The sequence below is a fragment of the Taudactylus pleione genome, unplaced genomic scaffold (assembly GCF_031769625.1).
Source record: "Taudactylus pleione unplaced genomic scaffold, aTauple2 ptg000114l, whole genome shotgun sequence".
In the NCBI taxonomy this organism is placed as follows: Eukaryota; Metazoa; Chordata; class Amphibia; order Anura; family Myobatrachidae; genus Taudactylus; species Taudactylus pleione.
The window spans coordinates 8,258,918-8,278,305 of NW_028284516.1; the positions used below are offsets into that span (position 1 = coordinate 8,258,918).

At 47.6% G+C, this 19,388-nt stretch overlaps 1 protein-coding gene across 1 annotated transcript in view; it reads left to right on the plus strand.

Annotated features, from left to right (window-relative positions):
• The window catches only part of CNGB3 (cyclic nucleotide gated channel subunit beta 3), a 246,521-nt gene that overhangs the window by 139,690 nt on the left and 87,443 nt on the right, over positions 1 to 19,388 (plus strand). The window contains exons 9-11 of the mRNA XM_088471523.1: positions 1,258 to 1,344; positions 9,707 to 9,771; positions 18,562 to 18,684. Of these exons, the coding sequence (XP_088327649.1) occupies positions 1,258 to 1,344; positions 9,707 to 9,771; positions 18,562 to 18,684 (275 nt within the window). The remainder of the gene's footprint in view (positions 1 to 1,257; positions 1,345 to 9,706; positions 9,772 to 18,561; positions 18,685 to 19,388) is intronic.

The following is a 19,388-nucleotide window of genomic DNA, read 5'->3' on the forward strand; positions in this document are numbered from 1 at the left end:
GTCGCTATCCGGGTCTCGCGCATGCGCACGATGGAGCTGGGTCCGTTGTGCGCTTGCGCACTGGCCCAACATCGACCCGCTTGCGAGCGTACAGCACTCGTGAGCGGGTCTGAATCAGGTTCAGAGTCGCAATTGTGATTGACACCCACAGCCTTAGAAAATTCTTCAAAATGTAATGGGCTGTTACAGGAAGGTGGCTATGTGGACGCATAGAGATGGTCCATCTTATGGGTGTGGCATGGGAGTATCGCGAGAGTGTCGCTGAGCTGGTTGCGAATTCAGACGCATAATCTTTCACATTGGAGGCCATACTCTGACAAAGAATTTGCACCTAGCATGGGGCTGGTACAAATTTGGATGATGTGATGGATGAGTGTGTCTAAATACGCACCAAGCGGTATTTGAGTGGCTAAAGTAGAGATGTGCAGACTTGGTTCGGTTCGGATTTTCCCGCCAAGTTCAGATTTTTCCCGCCAAAAATCGTGTTTCAGAAAGAGGCAAAACGTCATCTTTCATGGACAAGCAACATCTTTCATGGGCAAAAGTCCATGAAAGATGATGTTTGTCCATGAAAGATGACGTTTTGCCTCTTTCTGAGACCCGATTTTTGGTGGGAAAAATACGAACTTGGTGGGAAAATCCCAACCAAACCGAGTCTGCACATCTCTAGTCTAAAGACACTCAAAGTGGGTGTCTCAGTCCTTGCGCATTGAGACGCACGCTTGTACACCAGGGAACGGCTTGTAGTAGCATTTGCATTAAGTCACAGATACGCAAACAGTGAAAGATGAAGACACAGATGCCGCTGGGTGTGTCTCAGAATCACCACCATAGTATGTGATTGGTGCACTATTTCATACCTTCAAAAATAGGAATGTATTAAATATGCTACTATATACTTGCTACTTCTATACTCTTCGTAAAATATCTTAGTTACTTTCTCATTCGCTATTGTAGAGTAGGTGAGGTGGAAATTCTAAAACTTAAAGAATCACTAGAAAACTATGTAGCGATAAGGCAAATTTCAGGCAGTGCTCCCGGGGAAAATATATTTACGCAAGTCACAGAAAGGTTTATTTGAACAGTTAAAGAATTAGTTAAATGGTCCGGGGCTGTGTAGCAGCAATACATGTCAGCATAATTTAAATTGTCAGGTTAAGCTTCTCTGGCTCCTAGTGTGAACATCATAAAAAAGTCAACATAATGTCATCTATTTTGCTTAATTGGAACTCTAAACCGTGTGGTGTTGTTTCACAGTTTGATGCAGCATCTGTGGTACCACTTGATCTCCTGTACGTAGTCTTTGGATGCAAACCAGTCTTAAGAGTAAACCGTCTATTAAAGGTAATGCTTAAAATCCATGTTCAGAATGTGAGTGCTGTTAGGTCTTCTTTGTCTTCAACTGAAAAGTGAGTTGTCAATTTATTGACTTGTATGTACAGAGTATAGCACATGACAGTGGAGGCCTGATTCAGAGACGGATGTGATGCTGATATTTTTGCAGAACGAGCGATTGTTTGCTATTGAGCACGTATGAACGCAGCACAACGCACATGCAGCAATCACATGGAGATTACATTCATACAGAGGAACCACTCTAAAAGTGATAGGTATTCAGTGTTTGGGGATGGTAATGGGGAGGTGGTTAAAAGAACACAGGCGTGTCTGACCATTTAAACGCATTTTTGTGGGCGTGCATAAATTAGCTATTTCATTCTGCTCTGCAGCATGAGAGCTCTCTGTGTGTCATGAGAGCCACAGTGTTTGAGGCAGAACTTGACTGGCATTCTGTGCGTCAATTGTACTGATATTTAAGCTGTTATACGTTGTCGGACGGATATGAGAAGACAGCAGTGGGCGTCCCTATGCTTGGCTATCAGGGCCGTAACTAGCTATGGGCGACCGGTGCCGTCACATACAGTAGAGTGCAGAGGCTCTGTGGGCGGCACCATCACCCCCCCAATGGCTGCTGCAGTACCCGCTGAGCGCCTTGTGGACACTCCAGACAAGAACCCTGCACACAATATGCAGTATACTGGTATCCTGAGGATGGCACAGGGTGAGGATGTGCCCAGTTATGGCCCTGTCGAATATACTTTGGCATTAGATTATTTTGCAACTGCGATCCGTGAGAGCATGCAGTTGCGATTGCATTAGCGTAAATATCTGAATCAGGCCCTACATATACTATTAAAATTCATAATGTACAATGTTGGGGTAGTATATCTAATTAATATTGTATGGCTAAGTGGCTTATTATGAAAAACTGCAGCTGTATCCCAAAAATTAAGACTCATTATTGCATACGTGATCAATTTACTGCTGGGTTCAGACCGAGGCTGGTCAACTGTGTATGAACCTATCCAACTGTGCATGTATCTATCCAACTGTGCATGTGCCTATCCAATTGTGTACGTGCCTATCCAACTGTGTACGTGCCTATCCAACTGTGTATGTGCCTATCCAACTGTGCATGTACCTATCCAACTGTGCGTGCATGTGCCTATCCAACTGTGTACGTGCCTATCCAACTGTGCATGTGCCTATCCAACTGTGCGAGCATGTACCTATCCAACTGTGCATGTGCCTATCCAACTGTGCATGTGCCTATCCAACTGTGCGAGCATGTGCCTATCCAACTGTGCGAGCATGTGCCTATCCAACTGTGTATGTGCCTATCCAACTGTGTATGTGCTTATCCAACTGTGCATGTGCCTATCCAACTGTGCGAGCATGTACCTATCCAACTGTGCATGTGCCTATCCAACTGTGCATGTGCCTATCCAACTGTGCAAGCATGTGCCTATCCAACTGTGCGAGCATGTGCCTATCCAACTGTGCATGTGCCTATCCAACTGTGTATGTGCCTATCCAACTGTGCATGTGCCTATCTAACTGTGTATGTGCCTATCCAACTGTGCATGTGCCTATCCAACTGTGCATGTGCCTATCCAACTGTGCGAGCATGTGCCTATCCAACTGTGTATGTGCCTATCCAACTGTGTATGTGCCTATCCAACTGTGTATGTGCAAAGTGAAAATCTTGTGATTGACATCATGAGCATCTCCATCTCCCACATTGATGCATATGAGTTTCTTAAAACTACGCTTTGTGGATCTTGTTACTAGGGGCGTAACTAGGGGGGTTGGCGCCCAGGGCAAGGGAATAAACAGAGCCCTCCCCCTAGCAGTGCCACAAGCCTAATTATCCCACGGGCCTAGTGCCAGACAACCTGGTGGAGTAGGGAGGGATTAATGGTATCCTAACTGTCCAGTCCTCCTGCCACATTCTTCTGCTGCTGGCCCATCCTGTCCAGCAGCACTGTCCCTGGAGCTCTTCTCTCTTGAGCCCGGCATCCACCGGCCTCTTCCACGGCCACCGGAGCTCTTCCCGCAACGTCTGTATCCTCCACCCGCTGGCGCCAAACTGAGTTTTCTGGCCAGAGATGTCTGATTTCAGACGCCGTGGGCAGAGCCAGCCATGACGTGGCGATTTGCTCACCGCGGACACTTTTATTGGCTGCCATTCTGCAAACCATAATTTGCTCATGGCCTGCACCAAGTTGAAATGGCCACTGCTCTGCGAGCTGCACCCAGCTCGCAGCCAGTGCCAAATGTCACCCGCTGCTGGGAACAGTCCGGTGAGATGTGTACTGCCGAGGACACAGCTCACCGGACTGCAGGACTTCCGGCGCTGGGATCAACACTTGTTCCAAGCGCTGCACATTGCCCAGGCTGGCGCCACCCCCCTTTGCTGGGCCTGTCAGATGGCGCCCAGAGCAAGGTGCCCCACATGCACACCCCTTGTTATGCCACTGCTTGTTACATACCGTCCCCATAACTATGGGGAATGGCTCCTATGAGGGCTGATGGCTGGAAAGCAGGAGATATCTCCAATATCTTCTGCTTTCTACATTTAAGGGATACTTAATTCTGCCCTTAAGAATGCAAAGCAGTAGTTTCTATATACTTTAAGGACAGAATTACTTGATAAATATGCCCTTAATACTGTGACACCCTTTACTTGGTGACCACTGGTGCTAGTATTGGTCAAGGGTGTTCTTCCACTACCTTGCTCCATTTCCCACTCTTCTGCAGTCCAAGTCTTGGCTGAGCTGTCCCATACTGCAGCCTGACGTACAGTGAAGGTGGTGAATGTGGATGTTAGCAGAGCTCTTCCGGCCCACCTTCAATCTGAGGACTAACTTTATATTTTTGCCATGATTGGATATAGAGAAAAAAGTATATTCAACTAGATTTATCCAAAAAAAAATTTTTTTTTTTTTTTTTACTATACTCTATTATACAGCACTATCAGAGTTTTTAAGAATAAAGAATAGGTGACACACATCATATATAGTTATTCACTCATTTTATGGGTATATAAAGAAAAGTTACATTTTGACTTTAATAACCACAGGGCGGCAAATAGGGAGGGGGTGGATGGGGGGAATGTGCCCTGGGAGCCGGCTCCAGGGCTGTTCAACAAATGTGGATAAATGGGGGCATTGGTTGCAGAGGGAGCAAGGAGAAGAGAGAGGAGGGGTGCTGCTCTCTCTAAACTGTGACAATGCGCCCCCAATGTCGCAGTTTGGAAAGAGCACCACCCCTCCTCCCTTTTCTCTTTGCTCCCTCTGCATTCAATGCATGCACAGTGCACACTGTACTGGGCTCTTGCAGGCTAAGCCGTGGCTTGGGCAATCGGCAATGCAGTGGTGTGACAACATAGGCCATGTTGAAGGTCACGTTGTTGGGGGATGGGGCTGGCTGAGGAAGGTGATGGGGGGTATAGGGCTGACTGAGGAAGGTGATGAGGACATGGGGCTGGTTGAGGAAGGAGATGGGAGATAGAGCTGGCTAAGGAAGGTGATGTGGGCTGGCTGAGAAAGGTGATGGGGACTGGGGCTGGCTGAGGAAGGTGATATGAGCTGGCTGAGGAAGGTGATATGAGCTGGCTGAGGAAGGTGATGGGGCTGGCTGAGAAAGGTGATGGGGACTTGGGGCTGGCTGAGAAAGGTAATGGGGGCTAACTGAGGAAGGTGATGGGGGCTGGCTGGGTAAGGTGATGAGGCTGGCTGAGGAAGATTATGGGGGCTGCCTGAGGAAGATGATGGGGGATGGGGACTGGCTGAGGAAGGAGGTGGGGGCTGGCTGAGCAAGGTGATGGGGGAAATGGGCTGGCTGAGGAAGGTGTTGTGGGCTGGGGGCTGGCTGAGAAAGGTGATGGGGCTGAGGGCTGGCTGAGTAGGGGACTGGCTAAGGAAGGTGATGGAGCTGGGTGCTGACAGAGGAAGATGATGTGGGCTGGCTAAGGAAGGTGATGGGGGCTGGCTGGGGAAGGTGATGGGTGTTGCTTGCTGATTGAGGAAGGTGATGGGGGCTGGCTGAGGAAGATGATTGGGGCTGGCTGAGGAAGGTGATGGGGGACTGGGTGCTGGCTGAGGAAGGTGATGAGGGCTGGCTTTGGAAGGTAATGGGGGGCTGGGTGCTGGCTGAGGAAGGTGATGGGGGACTGGGTGCTGGCTGAGGAAGGTGATGAGGGCTGGCTGTGGAAGGTAATGGGGGGCTGGGTGCTGGCTGAGGAAGGTGATGGGGGTCTGGGTGCTGGCTGAGGAAGGTGATGGGGGTCTGGGTGCTGGCTGAGGAAGGTGATGAGGGCTGGCTTTGGAAGGTAATGGGGGGCTGGGTGCTGGCTGGGGAAGGTGATGGGTGCTGCTTGCTGATTGAGGAAGGTGATGGGGGACTGGGTGCTAGCTGAGGAAGGTGATAAGGGCTGGCTGTGGAAGGTATAGGGGGGCTGGGTGCTGGCTGGTGAAGGTGATGGGGGTTCGCTGAGGAATGTGATTGGAGCTGGCTGAGGAAGGTGACATCAATCACGCTGAAAAACAGTGTGAGGGAACCTGCCGCTGCCCTAAGGAGGAGCATACAGAATATCCATATATGGGAAGGGGGGGACAAAGACTGCTCCAAAGACACCTGGGGTAAGCGGGCCAAATTACTGCCTTGCACAAAGTGACAAAAATCCCAGTTTCGGCCCTTAAAACCATTTCATAATATAGCTCTAAGTGTGCCCCACACACAAGTCTTGTTTGTTTTTTTTCCTTCTGCAAAGATTTCTGTATAAAATGTAACAATTGTAACAAACTTTCTTTTTTCCCTTCTTCAACCCAAAGTGTTATAGGAGACAAGTTGTCTCTTTGCAGACACAAATGTCACTAGTCCATGTGTAACCCTGTGTACATAGCACATCTATCTCACGTGATATAAATCAGAAGGCCAACAAAGAAGAATACATTTGTACATTACTTGCAGAGCAAACCTGCTTGGAGATAGTGACACCTTTGTAGGGGTGTAGTCATAGGCGAAACTAGAGATCTGGTAATGGGTGGTCCCAGTTTTAGCACCATGTCAGATATTGGAAAAAAAACACCAAAGGCGTCCTTCCCCATGGTGTCACCAGGTGTAGGGAGGTATGTTGTTCGCGCGGAGTAGCCGCGCGCCGCCAAAAAAAGGGGCGTGGTCTCGTGAACAGGGGGCATGGTCACTTGAGAAGGGGGAGTGGCCTCGCACCCCGAACCCCAGTGGTCTGGTGTGTGGAAGAAGTACGGGTGAGCACTGTGCAGTGCCGGCTCCCTCACACTGTCAGGAGCCGAGTGCTGTATTTAATGCTACAGTGCAGCACCCGGCTCCTGGTGTCACCCCATGGCGGGTTTTTCGGACCCCAGTCAGATTGACAGTCTTTTCTTACCTATATGGTGGTTTCTCTGCAACGGGGAACCTCTGAGGAATTTGAGCCTCACTGGGCAGTGTCTTCAGCCGGTATTCACTCTTCATGTAGGAGATCACATTGTCTGGAAGATGCCTGCTTAGGTAGAAATATAACCCATGTCATCATCATAACCAGATAATATATGCTGTAGTAACAGAAGCTTTTGTGCAGGAGCAATGTGTATTTCCCTGATCAAACTTCTGTGTCTCTCCAGGCTCCCCTGTGTTACTCCAGACCGCCCAATGTCTCCATCCCCAGGCCTTTCTGTGGTTCTCCAGGCTCTCTGTGTCTCTTTATCTCCAGGCCTCCATGTCTCTCTGTCTCCAGGCCCCAACCCCAGTGTGTGTCTCTCTGCCCCAGTGTGTCTCTAAGCCCCATTTCCCTGACCTCAGTGTGCGTTTCTCTGCCCCAGTGTGTCTCTAAGCCCCATTTCCCTGACCTCAGTGTGCGTCTCTCAGCCCCATTCCCCCGGCCCCAGTGTGCGCCAGTGTCATTCCCCAGCCTGTGTCACCCCTGTGTTAACCCCAACCCCCCACAGCCCTGTGCAGTCAGCTCCAACCTCCTCCCCCAGCCCCCTGTGCAGTCAGCTCCAATCCCCCACAGTCCTGTGCAGTCAGCTCCAATCCCCCACAGCCCTGTGCAGTCAGCTCCAATCCCATCTCCCCCCTCAGCCCTGTGCAGTCAGCTCTAATCCCCCCCAGCCCTGTGCAGTTAGCTACAACCAGGGCCGTCATCAGGGGGAAACTGTTGGGACTGGAGTCCCAGGCCCGAACACTCGGGGGACCCACACGGCGTCTGCTGCTGCCCGAGTGCCCACCTGCCACTACCCCCCTGCAGTGAAAAACCCAGAGGGGGGTTCCGGCCACTCCTACCAGTGTGTTGCAGGCCTGCAGCCGCCCGCGCAAGTGCCCACCACCATCCCCCCCGCTGCAAAATACAGTGAGTAAGTGATTCGTTGTGAGTCACTTCTCATCCAGCCACGCTGCCCTCCCACATTGGCCGCTGTGCCCACTACCTTTGCCCCAATAAAGTTTTTTCATTTTATTTTTACACTGAAGCAAGCGCAGTGTGACGTCATTACGTCACGCCACACCACGCCGCTAAATGAAAGAGAGGAGCCACGACGGGCAGGTAGTGTGAGGAGCCGGCGTCCGGAGCATAGAGGCTGAGACAGAAGGAGTGAAATTGGTAAGTTAAGTGTATGTGTGTGTCTTTGTCTGTGTGTCTGTGTCCTTTCGACCTGACCCGGGCCAGGCCATTTTGATGGCAATGGATACAGACAATGGATACAGTTGATGGGACTGAGGAAGAAGGGTTGGGGGCCCCGCCTTTTTTGTCAGTCCGGGGCCCCATCATTTCTAATGGCAGCCCTGGCTCCAACCTTCCTCCCCAGCCCCTGTGCAGTCAGCTCCAATGCCCCCCTCAGCACTGTGCACAGCTCCAACAATCCCCCCCTCAACACTGTTCACAGCTCCAACAATCCTCCCCTCAACACTGTGCACAGCTCCAACAATCCACCCTTCCCCCCTCAACACTGTGCACAGCTCCAATCCCCCTCCACCCCCCTCCCTGCAGTCGCCGCCAGCACTTACCTGCTGCTCGTCTGTTTTGCTGCGTGTGTGAAGATGTGAACCATGTGTTGATAATAATAATAATTTCTGAATAAAGTAACCCGAACTGATGTGAACAGGATCTCATTGAAAGTATAAATGAACTACAAAGCTCTGCGACCTCCAAATGTGTGTAAAATCACATGGTCTTATATGGTGAGGCTGCAATTTAAAATTAAAATGCCCCACTATATGCAGACTCTCTATGGGCAGGATGTACTAAAGGGGAAAATGCGGTACAAAGCGTCGGAATGCATCCCAATGGGTAATGCCATGTTCAGGTGGTGTTACCCAATAGAAGCATATGGGCTTCTTTTCGGGATGTCCCCCTGAGAGTCCTTCTGCGCACGAGCAGAGGGACTTCTGGGTGTTAAACCCGGAAGTTCCTCGAGCTTGGGGAATCGCAAAGGACAGCTCTTATCGGGAGAGAGGAATCTGCAGAAGAAGAGGACTAATCTGCCAGCAGACTCCTAAAAACAAGCACAAACACGCCCCTCCAATGGCTAAACAGTAAGTCAATCCCTGCAATGTGTAAAGCAGTGAAATGATCACAGAGCAATCATTACCCTTCTATATCAGGAGCCAGGGCTGCGCATGTGTGGTGGCCATTACTGGGGAGATTCTGGAGCTTGGTTAATCTGACAACTTCACGGCCCTCACAGAAACCTATTAGGACTGCAGCTGCTGTCGGAAATGGAGGGATATCTGCTGCAGTCCCTCCTTCAAACATTCAGGGGATTCTTTAAAGTTGTCGGTATCCCCCAAAATCTGGCGTTTTCAAGGAATATACCTCAAATATTATTTGATAAATAGGCCCTTAACCTCTAAGCCAGGCCTGGCCAACCTGTGGCTCTGCAGCTGTTGTGAAACTACAAGTCCCAGCAACCCCTGCCTCAGTCTTGCTATTAGGGAATGCTAAAACTGTGGCAAGGCATGCTGGGATGTGTAGTTTCATAACAGCTGCAGAGCCACAGGTTGGCCAAGCCTGCTCTAAGCCATTCACAAACTTGGAGAAAACTGGTTCTTTTGTCCAAGAAAAGTCACATGACAAAATGCCATTTTGTACTGACGGACAGTATTATTTTCTGCAGCTTTTTAAATGAACCCTTAATGCATGCTGTGTTCAAATGCTGAACAATGCATGCATGTCTTGCTGTCTATTTAAGGTAAAATAAAATGTATTTATAGATGAAATTATTTGTTCTCTTAAATGTATTAAGTATTGTGAATTTGTCCCAGTTTTTTTGATTAAACATACCAGATATTTAGTCTGTGCTGTGTTATTATTTGTGTGGGTCTAATTGTTTTATTTCTCATTGTTTCCCAGTATAGAACATTCTTTGAATTTAATGATCGCCTAGAATCTGTCCTCAAGAGAGCGTATATTTACAGGTGAGGTGCAAGCTGTGAAAACTCGCCAGGGAAGCATCATTTCTTCCAAATTGGAATAAAAACCAGCAGCGTTACGTTCCTGATAACTAACTTCAGTATATTTCATTTGCCTCTGAATGGAATGGAGGTAGATTTGCTCAAACTTAATTTGGTCAGGATGTAAAGTTCTACTGAATTGAATAATGTTAAAGTCAAAGGCAAGAAAATGACCGAAATATATCAAAGACAAAAACGCTCTGCAACACAATGAACTCTGAGCTGTTCTGCAGTGCACAGGTAGTCTTGCACACTTTGTGGTTCTCCGTTTGGGTATGTGCGCCAAGAATTCCACCAGAGTAAGCGTTGTGGGACAAGACAGATGCATTTTTGGGGGAGTAGAAGTTAGCACATGCGGAGGGGTGCATTCAAGCAGAATGAAGGCATTCCTACTCAATTGCAGAGCAGTGCAGAAATAAGACTTTATTCTGCAGAGTAAGAATATTTATCAGTTAGAAGTTGGAGAGGGTACATGCACGGCCATGCACGCTCTGCAAATTGAATTTAATTTTGCACCTGCTCACAGTTATCAGTCTTCAGGTATGGTTCTATACTTTAAATGGGACCCATTCTGTGCCTGCTTCTTGCGTTTTAACTAAGGACTTGAAAATCCATTGTGCAGTAGCATTTTACATATTTACATCAAAAGGTTATTATTTGAAGAGCTGATGAGGTAGCCATGGTGAACTGACAGTCATGCTCGCAGTCATAGACAAGGCAATCAGGGGAGGAAACTCGAGCATGTTGTGGTTTTAGCCATACCACATTGTGACAACACACATTGTGCCCCTTCCAAATACATTGCCACTTTGGTACGCAGCTGGAGCGGCGTGGCCACATCATTCAAGTAGACTGGCTGTTATGTACCCAATCCCCTCCGCTAGTATAGGCTACTACACCCACTAACATCACTCAGCAACCTAGGAGATAAATAAAAGAACTGGTTACTTTATACACTGAACACTAGTACACTAATGCAGATACAGCTGAAACCTTCATCTGCTAAATCTTGCCCTTCACTGAAGTAGAGTGTAGTTATTGAATTTATTTTAAACAAACAGTTGAGATATTCTTTCACAATAATTTAAGGACGTCAAAATGTCTTGAACCTCCAGTGCTATGCTATCGGCCGGTCATCATTATGCGGAGTCCCTAAGCCGTCACTCCAAGAGAGTTTAATTTCATAACCCAATTGTCACAAACGGTTCTAGAGACCTCCGGCTCAGACCCCTGCATCTCCCCTTGCGCCTATGTCATCGCGGCTTGCTGAGTCGCCGACCGCCTCTGTCAGTGGAATCCAGAGTGGGGCCTATGCCTGAAGGTGGTTGCCTGCATCCCCGCTGTTTCCTAGGTGTCCCAGCCGCACTTCCTGCACTTCAGCATGTCAGACCTCCAGATCATGGGCGCGGCCTTCTTGGATCAAGTCAGGTGGTCCAGACCCATCCAGTCAGCAGCGCTCTCCTGTTGTTTCAGCCAATCACCATCCGACCAGGGATATAAAAGCCCTTCCCAGACTCTGTCTCATTGCCAGTACAATAGTGCACCTTGCCACAGCAAGACCTATGTTCCTGTGCTCGCTGTTCCTGTTCCAGTTTGTTTGTTCCTAGTTCCTGCTCCCAAACCAGCAGACTCCATCCCGGAGTCCTATTCTAAGTGCGTCACCCAATCCAGCACACTCCATCCCGGAGTCCGATTCTAAGTGCTTCACCCAATCCAGCACACTCCATCCCGGAGTCTGACTCAAGTTCATTTCCAAGTCCTGCATACTCCATCCAGGAGTCATATTCAATTACCCTTCAGGATTCAACGTATCTTCAAGTTCTACAGCATTCAACCTTACAGTTCTTCTCCGCAGTACCCCCTGAACCTCAGAGACGTTTTACCTTTTGTTTTACAGTGTCTATGTCACGGCCAGGGTATTTCAGCATGGCGCTAGGCGAGTGTTACCTGTGAGGTCATTGTGGCGCGGGCTGTCTGGTGGCGGAGCTGGTGTCTGGCGGGGGGCTTTGGCTGCGCGCGGCGTTGTGCGGGCCTGTTGTCACTCTGCGCTGGTAAGGCCTGGCGGCGTCTCCATTCCGTTTGGCATGGGCGCCGCCATCTTGCCTTCTGGCCATGTGATGCGGCTGGCCAATCCTAGTGAGTCACATGTTCCCTCCGGCCAGTAACAGCACGGCATGGGGTATTTAGGAACGGTCAGTGCCTTCCTTCTTTGCCAGTGCAACGTGTATCTCAGCCTAGCTGAGAGGGAGTTCTCTGTGCTTTCCTGTTCCTGTGAATTCGCTGTCTGCCAGTCTGCCTGTCAGCTCCTAGCTCCCACTGGACTACCCTGCTTCCTCCATCACCCTTGCCCATACCTGAGTGCCTGAGCCTGCTGACATCCTGCGCTTCAGTTCACTACCTGTATACCTGGCTTGTTTATTTTCAGTTTCACTACCTGCACACCTGGACAGCTCTAATTATTTCTACTTGGACATTAACCCTTTACTCCCACCACAGAACTCTTGTGCACATTTATATATTCCTGGACTTTTATTTACTGCCATTATATGTTTACTCAAGCACTTATTAAAATCCTAGTTTTATTTTCAAATCTGCTTCTGTGATCGCTCCTGCTACCACCCCGGGTCCACAAACAACCCAGAACATCACAGTTTGCACTGGCCCCATGGAGCCGGCCACGGATCAGGAGTCAGGAGTGGATTTGTTCCGATGCATTTCTGGTCATTTAGAAAATCTGGAAAACATGCAGCATCAGATGGCTCAATTTCTGCAAGAGATGTCCAAGCGACAGGATAGTTTGCAAACTTCCTTTTCTACCCCTGAAGTACCAGCAGCTACATCCGCATTAGCGTCTGGGAATACAGGAGGCAGATCATCTCCACGCTTACATCTTCCTTTACCAAATAAATTTGACGGCAATCCTAAACTCTGCCGAGGATTCCTAAATCAGTGTGACATACATTTTACCCTGCAGCCTGACAACTTTCTAACTGCAAGAACTAAAGTGGCTTATATAGTCTCTCTGTTATCCGGCCAGGCCTTGGAATGGGCTTCCCCACTCTGGGAGCGCTCAGATCCGCTGCTGGATAATTATGCAGACTTTGTGTCATCCTTCAGGAGGATTTTCGATGAACCTGGGCGTACTGTATCAGCATCATCAAACATCATGACACTGAGACAAGGGGTCCATCCTGTCAGTCAATATGCCATGCAATTTAAAATTTTAGCATCAGAGCTCAAATGGAATGAGGAAGCCCTCACCTCAACCTTCTGGCATGGGTTGTCAGACCGACTAAAGGATGATCTAGTCACTGGAGAGCTTCCTACTAATCTGAACGACATGATTTCGTTGTGTATCAAAGTTGACCTACGCTTCAGGGAACGTCAGGCTGAAAAAAACAGAACTGACCGGCAAAAGGTCATTTACCCCCTCCATTCCTACCCGTCCCATTCCTTCTCCTACTGAAGAGGAGCCTATGCAGGTGAATCATACACACCTCTCCAAAGAAGAACGTCAGAGAAGAATGCAAAAGAACCTCTGTCTGTACTGTGGAGAGTCCGGTCACCTGCTGATCTCCTGCCCCCGTAAACCGGGAAATGCCAAATCCTAACTGACCCTGGAGACATCAAGTTAGGAGTTATGAACCCGTCTCCAAAAATTAAAGATTTCACGATTACCCTAGCCTTGGATCTTAAACCCAAACCTGTCTTTGCTACTGCTCTACTCGACTCGGGAGCAGCCGGAAATTTCATAACGTCTAGTTTCATAGATAAATTTCAGATTCCTTGTTTGTCTCTCAACCATGCCATCTCTCTGACCTCTATAGATGGACGCCCTCTAACTAACGGGATAGTCACCAAAGAGACTCAACCAGTATTGGTCCGAATTGGGGCACTTCATTCTGAGTCCTTAAAATTCCTGGTGATATCAGAGGCCTCTCAAGAAATTGTTCTTGGTCTACCCTGGTTATGTCAACATAATCCCAGGATTGATTGGAGTTCTATGCAGATTCTGTCATGGGGTATGGACTGTCAGAAATCCTGTCTTCCAAAAATTCGACCTGTGAGAAAGACAGTTCCATTAGTTTCTTCTGCCATTCCCAAGGAATATCAGATGTTCACCGATGTTTTCTCTGAACAACAAGCAAATATCTTACCCCCTCATAGGGAATGGGACTGTCCAATTGAATTGATACCTGATAAGATACCACCTCGTGGTCGTACCTATCCGCTGTCCTTGCCTGAGACTCAAGCCATGACCGAGTACATCCGGGACAACCTGGCAAAGGGGTTCATTCGCCCCTCCACTTCACCTGCCGGAGCTGGGTTTTTCTTCGTTGGCAAGAAGGACGGTGGTCTAAGACCATGTATCGATTATCGAGGCCTTAATGACATTACTGTAAAGAATCGATACCCTCTTCCCCTGATTACTGAGTTGTTTGATAGGGTCAAGGGCTCTGTAATTTTTTCTAAATTAGATCTAAGAGGGGCTTACAACCTCATTCGTATCCGAGCTGGCGATGAATGGAAGACCGCTTTTAATACCAGAGATGGACATTTCAAGTATTTAGTTATGCCTTTTGGATTGTGTAATGCCCCTGCTGTCTTTCAAAGTTTCGTTAATGAGATTTTCCGGGATCTGTTATATGTTTCGGTTGTTGTCTATCTGGATGACATACTGATTTTTTCACCCTCGGTGGCTAAACATCAAGAACATGTTAAAGAAGTTCTGATCTGTTTGAGAGAAAACCACCTTTACTGCAAACTGGAGAAATGCGTCTTTGGAGTGCCCAGTGTACCTTTTCTCGGCTATGTAATATCTGGCTCCAGTTTAGAAATGAACCCCAAGAAGGTACAAGCAATTCTGGATTGGACCCGACCTCAGACACTGAAGGCTATCCAGAGATTGTTGGGATTCGCCAATTATTATAGACGCTTCATTAAGGGATTTTCTACACTGCTGGCTCCCATTACAGCCTTGACCCGCAAAGGGGCTAATCCTGCCCATTGGTCACCTGAGGCAGAGTCTGCCTTTCATCTTCTAAAATGGGCCTTTATCTCAGCACCAGTTCTTCGACAACCAGATCTGGACAGGCCTTTTTTGTTGGAAGTAGACGCATCATCTGAAGCAGTGGGAGCGGTCTTGTCTCAACATTATGAGGACGACCGAGTCCATCCGTATGGGTTCTTTTCTAAAAAATTCTCACCTGCCGAAAGGAACTACGCCATAGGTGAGCAAGAACTACTAGCTGTAAAGTTGGCATTGAAGGAATGGAGATATTTGCTAGAAGGCGCCAAGTTTCCATTTACTGTATTTACGGACCATAGAAATCTCCTATTTCTCAAAAACCTCCAATGTGTGAGTCCTCGTTTGGCCTGCTGGGCAATATTCTTTGCCAGGTTTCAGTTCACCCTGACCTTCCGGTCTGGAGCACTTAATCAGAAGGCTGATGCCCTATCGAGATCTCTCCACTGTGATGATCAATCAGAAAATCAAAGCAATACCCCTGTCTTGGAATCAAGAGTTTTCGCCGCATTACAACTTCAGCCTCCTACGGGAAAATCATTTGTGGCCCCGGAATTAAGGAAGCAGCTTCTTACTTGGGCACATTCCTCTCGCTTCGCAGGGCACTCAGGCACTCGGAAGACCTTGGAGTTCCTGAAAAGACACTATTGGTGGCCTTCTATGAAGGCAGATATAATGGAGATTATCTCTTCCTGCTCCTCCTGTGCCCAGCATAAATCATCACGACAAGCTCCAGCTGGGGAATTGCTTCCATTACCTACTCCATCACGTCCATGGACGCATCTCTCCATGGATTTCGTCACAGACCTGCCAGTCTCTCAAGGTTTCAACACTATCTGGGTTGTAATAGACCGATTTTCCAAGATGGTCCACTATATACCGTTGAAGAAGTTACCTTCTGCCCCTGACCTGGCACAGTTGTTTGTCCAACACATATTTCGTCCACATGGCCTTCCTGCTGAAATTGTCTCTGACCGTGGTGTGCAGTTTACTGCAAAATTCTGGAGGGCTTTGTGTTTTGTTCTTCAAGTGAAGTTAAACTTTTCCACGGCCTACCATCCGCAAAGCAACGGCTCCACCGAGAGAGTTAATCAAGATCTAGAGACTTTCTTAAGAATTTTTATGTCATCTTCCCAGGACAATTGGGCTGAGTTTGCACATAATGCTTCCTACCACTCGTCAACTAACCAAACGCCATTTCAGGTTGTATATGGCCTTCATCCTCGTGTTCCCGAATTCCGAAGCCTGCCTGTATTCGATGTTCCGGCCGTGGAGGACACGGTGCGGAATTTTGCTGCCATATGGACTCAAGTACGGTCTGATTTGTTGAAGGCATCCTCTCGCTATAAGACCCAGGCCGATAAGAAGCGTAGAATAGTTCCACGCATTCAAGTTGGAAGCCAGGTCTGGTTATCCACCCAGAATCTTCGTCTGAGGGTTCCTTCTATGAAATTTGCACCACGCTTCATCGGTCCCTTCTCCATAACAGAAGTCATTAATCCAGTGGCCTATCGTCTACAGTTACCCCCATACCTAAAAATCCCTAATTCCTTCCATATTTCCTTATTGAAGCCCCTGGTCCTGAATAAATTCCATTGTGCTCTACCTGCTTCTCCTCGAGTCCAGACGGAGAGAGGAGTTGAGTTTGAGGTCGCCCAGATCATGGACTCTCGTCTACGCAGAGGTCATCTACAGTATTTGCTGGACTGGAAAGGTTACGGTCCAGAGGAACATTGCTGGACCGATGCTCGTGATGTCCACACTCCCACGCTCATCAGAAGATTCCATTCTGCCCATCCAGAGAAGCCTGGTGAGTGTCCTGAGGCCACCCCAAAAGGGGGGGGTACTGTCACGGCCAGGGTATTTCAGCATGGCACTAGGCGAGTGTTACCTGTCATTGTGGCGCGGGCTGTCTGGTGGCGGAGCTGGTGTCTGGCGGGGGGCTTTGGCTGCGCGCGGCGTTGTGCGGGCCTGTTGTCACTCTGCGCTGGTAAGGCCTGGCGGCGTCTCCATTCCGTTTGGCATGGGCGCCGCCATCTTGCCTTCTGGCCATGTGATGCGGCTGGCCAATCCTGGTGAGTCACATGTTCCCTCCGGCCAGTGACAGCACGGCATGGGGTATTTAGGAAGGGTCAGTGCCTTCTTTCTTTGCCAGTGCAACGTGTATCTCAGCCTAGCTGAGAGGCAGTTCTCTGTGCTTATCCTGTTCCTGTGAATTCGCTGTCTGCCAGTCTGCCTGTCAGCTCCTAGCTTCCGCTGGACTACCCCGCTTCCTCCATCACTCTTGCCCATACCTGAGTGCCTGAGCCTGCTGACATCCTGCGCTTCAGTTCACTACCTGTATACCTGGCTTGTTTATTTTCAGTTTCACTACCTGCACACCTGGACAGCTCTAATTATTTCTACTTGGACATTAACCCTTTACTCCCACCACAGAACTCTTGTGCACATTTATATATTCCTGGACTTTTAGTTACTGCCATTATATGTTTACTCAAGCACTTATTAAAATCCTAGTTTTACTTTCAAATCTGCTTCTGTGATCGCTCCTGCTACCACCCCGGGTCCACAAACAACCCAGAACATCACAGTCTACAGTTGTGCATCCCTGCACTAAGGACTATATTTACCATCTCTCATTAGTTCTCTTTTAACTGTATGCAACGGAATTATATTAAACCATCTAAATTCCAACTCTCTCCTGGTCCTAGTACCTCGAGTCGTGACACCAATCCAGGGGCATTCTTAGAAATGAGAGAGACCTGTGCAAGTTTTTGGTGTTCCCCCTTCCCCCCCCCCCAAGCACACACACACCTTTCCGCAGAAAAATTACGCATGCGCTATACTTTTTGAAGAAATTATAGCAAAAATTGTACCAGGCTCAGCATGCTCAGACTTGTCGTGGGGTGCAGGATGAGCTCCCACTTGATCCAGTACACCCTCTACCTATTATAGAGAAGCACCTGACACAATCTGTCCATGGTGTAATTTAGGTTTGTGTGCTTCGTTCTACTTTCAAAGTTGTGTAATACAGATATAACACATTTTCTTTAGATGAAAGAATGTAAGCTTTCGTAAGCAAGGCCCTCCTCCCCCATGTGCGTTATCCTTCCCTTACCATTACCTTCGGCACCTAACCCTTGACTTCTGCCACCGTACCACTTATTTGAGTGTATGACCGCTGTTGCAGCAATGTTTATTTTCCATGTGCTTGTCCTGGATTGTCTTCTGCTGTAAGTCACTGTTCTCTTGTTCTGCTCAATTGTTGATGTACTTTGTAAGGTGTTGAGGAACCCTTGTATATCCATAGAAATAAAGGATGATGATAATAATAATAATAATAATAATAATAATAATAATAATAATAATAATAATAATAATGAAGGGAGCAAACAACCAACAGTCGCAGGCGCATAATTTGCAACATTCCTGATTAGCCCCACTCAGTTACTACTGATACATGATGTGACAGAGGGAGGGAGAGGTCATCCGCCTAGATCTTTGATAAGAGAAGCAGTTTCTCAGCTTTAAGAACCCCCTAATGCTGGTAGTCCTTTCATTTGCCTCTACTAAAATGACTCTATGTCTGAATGAATAAAGAAACTGATCACATCTTTATAGTCCAATGTTTAAAACATTTTATTTGACCAAGACTTTCTTTGACACCTAATCGGAAATAAACATATGGTATACACACCCACTAAGTATTATATTATGTTCTTTTACAGGGTCATTCGAACAACTGGTTACCTACTGTTTATTCTTCATCTTAATGCCTGTATTTATTACTGGGCCTCCGTCTATGAAGGACTTGGTAGCACTAAATGGGTTTATGACGGAAATGGCAACATGTAAGTTTTATATATTGGTGGATCTGGATATATGTTCTGGTAAATGTTAACAATGCATGTTATGGTTAAAATGTCTGCACAAATTAAATCAACTTGAACCCTACGCTATTGAGCAATAACCTTTAAGCTGCTTAGAGAGCATTTTAGGAGTATAATACATGTTTGACATCAGGCCCAGTTAATGCTAATTTGTTATCATAAAAGGTCAAATTCAGCCGCCGCCAGTATAACTATCTGTCATTTCACAGAGCTGACAGCTTGTTATTTCATTTGCTCTACAAATGACACAAAGACAATAGATATGATGGAGAGGTCCAGGATAAAGTATATTATTCATGCATCCAAGCTATTTTTGGTCTCTGGAGCAAGTATATCAAGAGCGACATGTACCACGAGGCTCTCACTTGGTCTACAATTGTCTTAAAGTGAACACACAATTTATTAACGCAGACGAGTCTCGCTCATCCTTAGCAGCCAACAGACAACATGTTATGTATTATACACAGGACATTTTAATGGACATTCTGCCTTGCGACCACTGAAGCTGCCGACTTTACTCTGCTTTATTCCCCGCCTGTAATCTGCTCTTTTCAACAATGACCACAAACCCATTTTGTGTTCTTATGCTGTGCACACATCAGACGACCAGCGAACGATGTGATGGTCGTTCAAATTTCCCTTGAACTCCCTGACAACCACACTGT